Below are 12188 nucleotides of genomic sequence, written 5' to 3' on the forward strand. Positions count from 1 at the left end.
TTATACATATAAGAATTTATAGTACAGTATTTGTACACATTTTACTGGTTGACAAAATAAAAAGTGGACAACACATTCTTCAGATAAACTAAATTGGGCCATCATCTCAAAAGTTGGGAAGCACTGCTTTAAATGATCGTAAGGCTGGTTCTCCCATTCAGCACTGGCAGATCCTGAAAACTTGCTCTAATGGAGAAAAGCAGAGTCTCCATTTAGCATTTTGTATTAGGGCTGACCATGATGTCCTGTTTCACAGTGAGGAAGGCTTTATCAGGCTCTCCCTGATGCCAGTTCCATCCTGGGAACTCCCTAAAGGGGGTGGTCATGGCAACAGAGTCACCTGAACTAAAGAAAAGAACTCCAGTGCTGCTGGCAGAGGGCAACTCTAGCGCCGAGTATGCAAAGGCTCTTACTTAATGCTCCTACTGATTACTACTACCTGTGTCTACCTAATGTTCCAACCTTCTACTTCTACCTAATGTTCCAGCTTAAATGTTCCTACCTACTCTCTACTGCTCCTTCCATTTTGCCAAAAGGCAGGGCTAGTCCATGGTGCTCACTGTAGGAATATCAAATTTTATGTGTGACAAGGAGAGATTGTATGTTTGTGGACTGAATGTCAGTATTCCACATGTGGGTGAAGCAAAAAGAAAAGACAGCTACTTGGGTCAGAGGAGTGCAACTTGGCAACAACTGAAGTCCTCTCTCACTATGCAATTATCACTAACCCTCCTGATACCCAGGCAGGTAGCGCTGGTTATATACCTCCCTCATCACTGGTTGCCTACCAACTACTACCTACATGGCGAGCACAAGTGATGAGTGCCTCACCCTTAACACTGGCAAAGGGCAACTCTGGCACATTTCTAAAGGCTCTAACATAATGTTCCTACAAACTAAATGCTTCTACCTATTGCTCCAGCCTAAAGTTCCTACCTACCACCTCTATCTACTGCTCTTACCATTTTGTCAAAAGGCAGGGCTAAGGCATAGCACTCACCACAGAAAATCAAGAGTTGTAAAGAATGAGTTGTGAAAATTAAGTGTTGTCAAGTGTTATGAGGGACAATTAGATTTAATGTGTAAAGACTAATCCAACCTAAAGTCTTGCTAATATGAAATGGTTAAATTCAAGAATGATCTCAAACCTTAAATAGCAACCAGTAACATGTGATGTTGAATATAAGCTGTCAGTCAACATCGTGATATTTCAACTTTTTTCTCCCCCTTAATGGTGGTAGTCTACAAAAATTAACTTGCCTAGTACAGGTTAAAAAACATCCTGGAAAATTTTTTTCCTTTATGAAATCATGTTCTATGTCCTGTCAATACCCATAAAGATATCCTTGGTCTTCAGTAACTAAGCTGGAGAACAGTTGATTATTCATTCAGGCAACTTCAAGCCTGTTCATAAGGGAAGTTTCTATTGGACCCTGAAGTAGGTTCCCCTTTGCAACCAAGGCTCTCTACTTGAGCCCATGTGAGGAAAGTGGCTTTAACCTTATTCTAAGTAAGGACCTCTGTATGGGTGAAATTAGAAAGAAATGTCTTTGACATTTGAAAAACACCTCCATTCAATGAAACCTGGTTTACCTTCCTTCTATGGCTTTGGGTAAAGCAGTGTCCACTGAAGGTGGTCCAGAGTGGGGGCCAAAATGTCATAACAATAGTGACTGAAGACCTTTATATAATGGTATTATATGTCAGCTGGATATTCAGACATGATGTGGGAAGAGTTAGGACACCAATTACCGGACGGTGCTGTTCTCTAAGAGCACATCAACTGTTGTTGACACTGAGGTGTACAAGTGTTAAAGACAACAGCAAAAGTAATTATGATAGAACAAGGAATCTTTTGCCACTGCAGGTTTGACAATTCCTCTACCATTAAGTTCTCCATAACTACAGTCTAACAATGGGCTGACACGGTTAAAAAAAAACAACAGTTTCAGAGCTTAAGGATATAAAGTTGCATTGTGTCTCATACTACATCTACCCATTTATGCTTCCCTAGTCAAATATTAAACATCTAGTCATAGCTGAGTGGACTAAGGATGCACCTCAAGAAGGCATGACTAGAACTTTAACAACGTATAGTTTAATATTCAATCAGTTTGCCCACAAGATCATTCCCACAAAATGTTCCTTCATACAATTTTAACCATGCTATATATACCACATTAAATATTTAAAGCACTTTCATTGAAATAATCATAACATGATACTTACCTCATTAGCAGTATTAAATGTACCAACTATCTTAAAGTAGACAATAGCTCTCGGTGGGAAAGTCAAAGTTTGCCAAGATCTGCATGCTTCTCGTGTTTTGTCAACAATCAACTCCCAGTCTCTATTATTAACAGATGCCTCTATGTAGTAGTTGTATGAGCGATCATCACAGTCCCAAAGTAAGAGCCTAGAAAAATGGTGGACATTAATATCAGGAAAGTTTCAGCACTTTACAAGAACATGAATATACTATCCTGCATCTTAAAACTATGAACTTACAATTATCTGTGCCCAACACATGAAAGTAATCAGTAACAACATAAGGCAAATGCCTCTGGAAACACTGCCTTAAAGTTGCCCTCTGCCAATGGCCTGTTAAGGGTGAGGCACTGAAGGTTAAGAAGTGGCACTGGAGTATACCAGTTATGGAGACTCTAGCCATGGCATGGCCACCCCCATGAGGGAGTTCTTGGAGGGAATGGGCATCAGAGATATGAATACATATAGATAGAACACAATGCATCAATATCCTTTTAATAAAAATGACCCTTTATAGAATGATACCCAAACATTCTAACAACTGAATATCAACATATCCTACTCCAGAAAACCAATCAGCAATGATCTAAAAGAATTACAGAATATGGAGTGTTTTAAAACTATAAAACTCAAAGTTTTCAACCATATATGTAAACAACTTTTGCAAATTTTTAAATTTTACCCAAAAAGTCTGGAGAGTATAGGTGTGTTCCTAACATCCCTTTAAGCCAACAATGATGGCAACTTAGATAATGGACAAAGAAAGCAACAAGGATTACTGGTACAGGTACCACTGCTTACATCAATGAGTCATATTGGTACAAATTTTTTTTTCTTTTTTTTTGCTTTGTCGCTGTCTCCCGCGTTTGCGAGGTAGCGCAAGGAAACAGACGAAAGAAATGGCCCAACCCACCCCCATACACATGTATATACATACACGTCCACACACGTAAATATACATACCTACACAGCTTTCCATGGTTTACCCCAGACGCTTCACATGCCCTGATTCAATCCACTGACAGCACGTCAACCCCGGTATACCACATCGATCCAATTCACTCTATTCCTTGCCCTCCTTTCACCCTCCTGCATGTTTAGGCCCCGATCACACAAAATCTTTTGTACTCCATCTTTTCACCTCCAATTTGGTCTCCCACTTCTCTTTGTTCCCTCCACCTCCGACACATATATCCTCTTGGTCAATCTTTCCTCATTCATTCTCTCCATGTGCCCAAACCATTTCAAAACACCCTCTTCTGCTCTCTCAAACACGCTCTTTTTATTTCCACACATCTCTCTTACCCTTACGTTACTTACTCGATCAAACCACCTCACACCACACATTGTCCTCAAACATCTCATTTCCAGCACATCCACCCTCCTGTGCACAACTCTATCCATAGCCCACGCCTCGCAACCATACAACATTGTTGGAACTACTATTCCTTCAAACATACCCATTTTTGCTTTCATATATATATATATATATTATTTTTTTTTTTATCATACTTTGTTGCTGTCTCCCACGTATATATATATATATATATATATATATATATATATATATATATATATATATATATGGTTGTTTAATTTGTTTATGGATGGGGTTGTTAGGGAGGTGAATGCAAGAGTTTTGGAAAGAGGGGCAAGTATGAAGTCTGTTGGGAATGAGAGAGCTTGGGAAGTGAGTCAGTTGTTGTTCGCTGATGATACAGCGCTGGTGGCTGATTCATGTGAGAAACTGCAGAAGCTGGTGACTGAGTTTGGTAAAGTGTGTGAAAGAAGAAAGTTAAGAGTAAATGTGAATAAGAGCAAGGTTATTAGGTACAGTAGGGTTGAGGGTCAAGTCAATTTGGAGGTGAGTTTGAATGGAGAAAAACTGGAGGAAGTGAAGTGTTTTAGATATCTGGGAGTGGATCTGTCAGCGGATGGAACCATGGAAGCGGAAGTGGATCATAGGGTGGGGGAGGGGGCGAAAATTTTGGGAGCCTTGAAAAATGTGTGGAAGTCGAGAACATTATCTCGGAAAGCAAAAATGGGTATGTTTGAAGGAATAGTGGTTCCAACAATGTTGTATGGTTGCGAGGCGTGGGCTATGGATAGAGATGTGCGCAGGAGGATGGATGTGCTGGAAATGAGATGTTTGAGGAAAATGTGTGGTGTGAGGTGGTTTGATCGAGTAAGTAACGTAAGGGTAAGAGAGATGTGTGGAAATAAAAAGAGCGTGGTTGAGAGAGCAGAAGAGGGTGTTTTGAAATGGTTTGGGCACATGGAGAGAATGAGTGAGGAAAGATTGACCAAGAGGATATATGTGTCGGAGGTGGAGGGAACGAGGAGAAGAGGGAGACCAAATTGGAGGTGGAAAGATGGAGTGAAAAAGATTTTGTGTGATCGGGGCCTGAACATGCAGGAGGGTGAAAGGAGGGCAAGGAATAGAGTGAATTGGAGCGATGTGGTATACAGGGGTTGACGTGCTGTCAGTGGATTGAATCAAGGCATGTGAAGCGTCTGGGGTAAACCATGGAAAGCTGTGTAGGTATGTATATTTGCATGTGTGGACGTGTGTATTTACATGTGTATGGGGGGGGGGTTGGGCCATTTCTTTCGTCTGTTTCCTTGCGCTACCTCGCAAACGTGGGAGACAGCGACAAAGTATAAAAAAAAAAAAAAAAAAATATATATATATATATATATATATATATATATATATATATATATATTCCCTGGGGATAGGGGAGAAAGAATACTTCCCACGTATTCCCTGCGTGTCGTAGAAGGCGACTAAAAGGGAAGGGAGCGGGGGGCTGGAAATCCTCCCCTCTCGTTTTTTTTTTTTTTCCAAAAGAAGGAACAGAGAAGAGGTCCAGGTGAGGATATTCCCTCAAAGGCCCAGTCCTCTGTTCTTAACGCTACCTCGCTATCGCGGGAAATAGCGAATAGTATGAAAAAAAAAATGTATATATATATATATATATATATATATATATATATATATATATTTTTTTTTTTTTTTTTTTTTTTTTTCATACATATTCATCATTTCCTGTGTCAGCGAGGTAGTGTCAAGAACATAGAACTGAGCCTGAGAGGGAATATCCTCACTTGGCCCCCTTCTCTGTTCTTTCTTTTGGAAAATTAAAAGCGGGAGGGGAGGATTTCCAGCCCCCTGCCCCCTCCCCTTTTAGTCACCTTCTACAACACACAGGGTAAGAGAGATGAAAGGTAATAAAAAGAGTGTGGTTGAAAGAGCAGAAGAGGGTGTACTGAAATGGTTTAGTCACATGGAGAGAATGAGTGAGGAAAGATAGACAGAGAGGATATATGTGTCAGCGGTGGAAAGAATGAGAAGTGGGTGACCAAATTGGAGGTGGAAGGATGGAGTGAAAAACATTTTGAGCGATCAGGGTCTGAACATACAGGAGGGTGAAAGGCATATCAACATATATATACATATACATACACATATACACATAGACATATACATAAATACACATGTACATATTCATAGTTACTTGCCTTCATCCATTCCTGGCACCACCCTCTGTGTCAGCAAAGTAGTGCCAGGAATACAGACAAAAAAGGCCACATTAACGACTTTTGGGAGGAATCAAGAAGTAATACTGTACTGAATGGGAAGGAATTGGAGAGTAAACTGGTGATGAATAAACATGCTACTGAAAAAGTGTAAAGATACATAAATATATATTTTTCAATAAAAGCCAGGGCATTACACCATACATACTTGCAAGAGGATAGCCAATACGGTTGTCCTAATTGTACACATATAGATCCAGAGCCCAGTTGGTGGCAGGTGTAACCAGAGTCCCAGTTATAGTGGTGTATATCTCCATTTAGAAGGTTGTTCCGAGCACGACTTACTCCTTCAATTACCAATGCACTTTTAGAAACAAGTGCAATGTTTTCTTTTGGAACTGAAAGGGAGACAGTAAAAAAAGAAAAACAATCAAATAAATCTCAACAATTATGAGTGATTGACATCAACCATTTCAACTTATTATTATACTCTTAAAGAAGCACATAAGATCTGATATAAATGATAACTTGGTCACTTAACAGATGATGACATCATTTTGCTTAAACCATAATTCATCATTTCAAAGAAAAAAAGATACCTTATCAAATTTGAGGGGCAAAACTGTCTTTCCTTAAACTCCTGCAAAATACTTACCTGCAAGTCCTTTATGCAATTCAACGTCTTGTTTGGAGTAATATGCTTCAAAGGCCACCACATGGAAAACACGATTTACAGTGTTGTTTGTCCCTACAATACGAATATATCGGACAACTCGAGGAAGAAAGTAAAGATACTGCCACGAACGACAATGATAACGTGTATGGTCAATAACTCGAACCCAGTCTTTCTGATCCATAGAAACTTCAATGTAGTAGGAGTATCCCCTGTAAAATAGAATATGTTATGGATATATGAGACTCATATCAAGCAGCTGCAGTTACATTAATGCTGGCAGTAATTTTTTTATTTTCTTTGTCCCAACTTAAGTCTTCAACTCCAATGAACTTCATCTCCATCTTCTTACAACCCCTACCATTTCTCTCTCTCAAATATCACATAACCACTGCCTTTTCATCTTATGCATGTTACATTCATTCAAAAAATACATTACTCTCAAAAGCATATCCACCAAACTCCCCTACAGTTACAATCCTGTAAACAAACACCTAATTTTCAAGCAATTATTTCATTTAATCAATATCCTTAAGCAGCAGTGCCATAAGTTTCTTCTCCTTGTATGATTCAAAACTTGCACGCAAAGTAATGTGGTCACAGAGCACATCATACTCATTTGTTTTTTTTCCTCTCTTCCACGCTCCCTTAATCTTATCCTATCATCCTATCTTTAAAGTTCTGTATTTTCTCCCACTCACATTATTGAAATACATATCAAAGATAATTCAATTTGCACATGATACTACTACAGTGATTCCACACTTTCATAGGGTTTCATTCTTAGAAAATGTAGCTTGCTACTGACCTTTAACATTATCAACAAAATATATATTCCAAATGTGTCTTTGACAAAACTATAGGGGAAAAAAATAATTTAATAAAAGAATGGACTTACCGTTGATCTTTGTCCCAGAGCATCATTCTCATATGGTTGATGATACACTGCATTCCCAATTTGATTAATATACCTTGACCATTGTTGTCATCTATAGGATGTCTAGTAAAACCACGATCCATGTCGTAAGTTGATACATTCCCATCAAGAAGGTTTGCACGCATCTCTCCTTGAAGGACATGAGCCCCTTTGCTGGGTACAGCTATATTTTCTCCAGGCACTGAAAGTAAACAGATTTGTGTACATGAATAATTCTGAGAGAGAGACAGACCCTACCTACAAGAAACAAGACTTTGCCATGAGGAAGGGTAGCACGTATCACTCACTACATGTATTGCCAGATTCATAAGAAAACAAAGTGCAATGATGTGTAACAACTGCAGTGAGTTAGTTAATCTATCTATCTATCTATCTATATCTCTGATGTCTGTGAGTTAGTTAATCTATCTATCTATCTACATCTCTGATGTCCATTCCCTCCAGGAACTCCCTCAAGGGGGCAACCATAGCAAAAGTCTACATAACTGGTGAACTCCAGCACAACTTGCAGAGGGGAAACTCTAGTGCAGGATGAGTGGGGTTATGAGTATTCAGCTACTAACTGACACTTGTTTAGAAGAAGATACAGTTAGTATGGGTACTGTCTGTTGTCAAGTTCATTTGCACTATCTCCTTTCCAGCTCCCTAATTTCCATTCAGCCGTGCTTATTCTTTCTTCTTACATATTAATATTTCAAGTACAAGTATATACCATCTGCTTCACTTTAATGGCGGTGTTCAGTGCCTAAAATGATACAGTATATGTTTTGAAAAAAATGGGTTTTGGTCTTCACAAGGTGTACCATCAAAATCAGTGAACCAAAGATTAGGAAAAGTGTGCAACTGTCATCCTGCTTCAAGTGCAGGATAAAGGGTACATGAAAATGAAAGCCAAATAACATTCAGTTTAAACTGAGTAAATCTATGTTACAAAAAAAGAGCTCAAAAGAATTTTCTTGTTTTGGTTTTCTTCTCACACCATAAATGATCACCCATCTGGATGCCTTTTATGTGTATAGGACACTAGTTTACTGCCACAGCAGGTTGCCTTACTTAGAACTGTTGTATCACATGTGCTGCGATCCTGACATTCCTCATACATTCTGTCTTCTCACATACATACTCCATCACTCTGTTTACAATAATATTATTAGAAACTTACTTAAATACCCTCGATATTTTAAATCCATATCCCTGGACTCATTTTTTGCTTTCAAAGCATCCAATATTTGGTCTGGAGATATCAATGAAGTTGGCCGAACAATATTGAGCAGATCCTGAAAAAAGTCATTACAACACAGTAAAAAATATCTGTATAAAAACCTTTTTACATATAACAATGAACATGAAACTAGATACATGAGGTTTATCTACCTATGGGTGACATGAAAAATGGGTTAAATACTTACACTATTCAAAACTTAAACAGTTTAAGCTTTGCAGAACAGTTCACCCAAAAATAATGAATTTGTAATGAGAACTTTATAAGTAATCATTTCCCTATTTATGAGAATAATACTACATATACAATGATGCCGATGTTTGAAAAGTCACAAATGAGTCAGGGCTAATATGAATTTTTACCATTAAAATCTTTGTATAATGTACAAAACTACAAAAAACTAAACAGCCACAACTCTGAGATATGACCTACAGTTCTCACATATTTCATTCCTCATGAAATCTCACTAAGGATATGAAACAAGATAGCTCAAAAGAATTCTAGCAAATTTTCGAAGTATGAAATACCATTTCTCTACTGTAGGTAGAACCCTAAAAGTACCGCCAGAGAAAGACCGTCAACTCATTAAGTGTTTACTTCAAGCATCAATTAGTCCATTTAAGAAAGTACTTTCATCAGGATTACACCTTAATTGGCAATAGTAATATGTGAGGCCAGAAAATGCTTGTAGTACTACATTCATCCACTATTTCTTGGAATTTTCTGTCTTATACAATTTCTCTTATCAGCTTATACTGATCCTTCTACTATTTGGCTTACTGTCATAAAATATTGTTTTATCAATAGTGACATAAATGGCATGAACAAAACAAGCCCAAGTCATGGTAATCTTGGATGAAAAGAAAACAGAGTATGAAAAAATGATGAAGAAAATAGTTTGGGATTCTCAGGTATTTGTACTGCAAAATCATAAATGTAAAATGATTCAAGGAAGAGGAAAAGGTGAAATAAGGAAGAGAATTCCACAAATTTGCTCTCTGAGGAAAAAGAAAATATAAAATTCAATCCTCATGTAGACACTTTCCTCATGAGCTATGGACTCGCTAATGCAGGAAATGGCGAATAGTATGAAAGAAAAAAAGAGCTATGGAAAGCAGCAGCCTGGAGCATACTAAACATCCATGCCTTGGTGGTAGGGACACAAATATAGCTCACTAGAGCAGTGGCTGTACTAAAAACTGCAGAATGGTGGAAGAGCAGTAATATCAGGATGTACAGGAAGGGATGGTCTGAGAGGTGATGACCTAAATGGAAGGCTTCTGGTTTCAATCTTGGTAAAAAAGAGAAGGAAGAGCTACTCAAAATATGTGTGCAGTAATTCATATTAGGTCAAATAAAACCCATGTAGATATGAAACAACATGATCACAAGAAAAATAATAATGGGACATACAACATCCCATGCTACTGATAGCAAGATTATGTAATGTCGATAATGTAGGGTTTCCAAGATAGTTTGGAAGATATGGTTACGCGTACCATGTAATTACACTATTGCATGGGTGACTTGTGGTGTTTTAAATCTGGACAGAGGAATATGAATGAATCTTAAAAGCATAAAAGCAGAAATCTCATTCTAATAGTACCCTGAGTTCCCACTTAGCAATGCCTCATAAAGTGATCCTTTGTAATGACAAGAGTATACTTAGTGGTGGCATGATTGAAAAGGCTTTTTTTCATGATTTGGGTTAAATTCATTGTAAATAACTTTGTAACAAATCACATTTACTCTTCAGCAGCTGTTTTTTACACAAAGCAATGATTTAAGTACTGTACTTATTGTATCTATAAATATCCACCATTTTAATGTGAACCTTGTCAATCTATTGCTATCAATGACAAAACATTCTTTTTCTTGTTTTATATCTATTACCTTCAGAATCACTTTTGTGACTATATCCTTGTGGTATATGCTTCTTGCTGACTTGGTTGGCAGCGTTGATGAAGTGTGAGATGGCATAGTCTGGGGATGGGAAATTATCTATAGTAAAGTTTTGGAGCTTGGATTCTCTGTAATGTGTGAATGCTAACTAGTCTGCTTCTCTGCAGTTTGTTTTTTGGATGTTGTTTGGGTTGGGTAGGTTATGCAAAGTGTTATCAGAAAGGGTAAATGGTCAGAGGAGAGTTCATAAGGTGTGCTCCAGGTGGTCTTTGTGTGCAGTGCTAGAGTGTAAAAGGTAATGTTTTGTGAGGTTGGCTACTAGAAGTATTGGGTTGGGAGTCTAGTTGGATGAGTTAATAAGTAAAGCAAGTAAAGCTGTTCAAAGAATGTAGTTGTTCTATGAACAGCCTGTTTTGGGGATCTTGGATGAAAGAGTTGAGCCATGCAAGATGATGGGCTAAAATCTCCACACTTATAGGTGCTGGGTGTGCTGGTCAAGTTCTTTAATAGCTAGGGAGTGTACCTATGAAAGCATGTGGTGAGGGGGAGAAAAGTATGTAAGAGCTAATTAACTCGAAGAAAGTTCTGCATTATTTTATTCAAATGGATTGTATTTCAAGAGTGCTGTACGATGAGTGGTATTAGGTAATTGTCTGTGCGACTGCTTTATGCTCAAAGTTCAGAGTAGTCCTTTATAGAGGGGAGAGATATGCAAAAAAGATGATACCACTAAAAACAGTTGGAGCATAACTAATGCCCTCTGGTGATGGAAGTTTGGCACTGTATTCTGATGTACTCTGGTGGTCCAAGAAAGGTTTTAATGCTACCAGTTTGCATTAATAGCTAAGGGATGTTAACTGGAGCGTCAATCTCCAATTGTCAAAAATGTGTGACTGTTTAAAAACATATGAGTATCACCCATGGTCCAGCACAGAGGTTGAGGAATGCTTGAGGTTGTTTTCCAAGAGAGAGCAAGAAGTGGGCTCCACTGGGGCATTAGCTTTAGAGAGATTATCTCTCTAACAATATAAGGGATATAACTAATGAATAAAGAAGGTGGAAAACATGAAAATACCTTTATTCTGAGTACTATTACAGTACTAAACTTTGCTGCTTACTATAAAAGACTACAAAAAAATAAAGCAACTTACAGAAAGGCTGATAAGTGGTAGTCTAATCTGACTGAGAATCTCCTGCGTTTGTTCCTGTGTGAGATCTGAATTACGCTCTACCCACTCATGTACACCTTGGAAAATGTGGACCTCTGGAGCACAAAATGAATCTCGTCCAATAATCGATTTCAGTGCTGACTGCAAAAGAATGAGGGAGAAACATAAGATACACAGAAACACTGAAATTTTTACAACACTGATTCTTAATGTGTTTCTTTTTTAGACCTCTCTTGTAGTTACAATTACTTATCATAATAACTTTGCCCTCCATACTGGATTCACAGCAAAAATCTTGATCTCCACTTCACTAGTAGTTAAATATGTGTGATGCCATCTCGTTCCTAATCTTAAGTGTAACATTATATGAACGTAATTCAAAGCATAACCCTAACAAACAAAACACGCTGCAGTGAAATTCTTATTTTTACAATTCGCATCATAACCTATCCTTACTGATCTGCAGTTCTACTAGCA

The 12188-nt window shown here is 38.0% G+C and overlaps 1 protein-coding gene across 4 annotated transcripts in view; it reads right to left on the reverse strand.

Annotated features, from left to right (window-relative positions):
- The window catches only part of LOC139753694 (BTB/POZ domain-containing protein 9-like), a 36374-nt gene that overhangs the window by 6118 nt on the left and 18068 nt on the right, over positions 1-12188 (reverse strand). For 2 of the 4 annotated variants that reach the window (XM_071670401.1, XM_071670402.1), the window contains 7 exons: positions 11694-11852; positions 10534-10623; positions 8581-8695; positions 7380-7599; positions 6464-6693; positions 6017-6206; positions 2230-2416 (listed from right to left, as the gene is read on the reverse strand). In XM_071670401.1, the coding sequence (XP_071526502.1) occupies positions 2230-2416; positions 6017-6206; positions 6464-6693; positions 7380-7599; positions 8581-8695; positions 10534-10623; positions 11694-11852 (1191 nt within the window). The remainder of the gene's footprint in view (positions 1-2229; positions 2417-6016; positions 6207-6463; positions 6694-7379; positions 7600-8580; positions 8696-10533; positions 10624-11693; positions 11853-12188) is intronic. The other 2 variants (XM_071670404.1, XM_071670405.1) reach the window with 1 other exon arrangement.

Source organism: Panulirus ornatus, chromosome 15, assembly GCF_036320965.1.
Source record: "Panulirus ornatus isolate Po-2019 chromosome 15, ASM3632096v1, whole genome shotgun sequence".
Classification (NCBI taxonomy): Eukaryota; Metazoa; Arthropoda; class Malacostraca; order Decapoda; family Palinuridae; genus Panulirus; species Panulirus ornatus.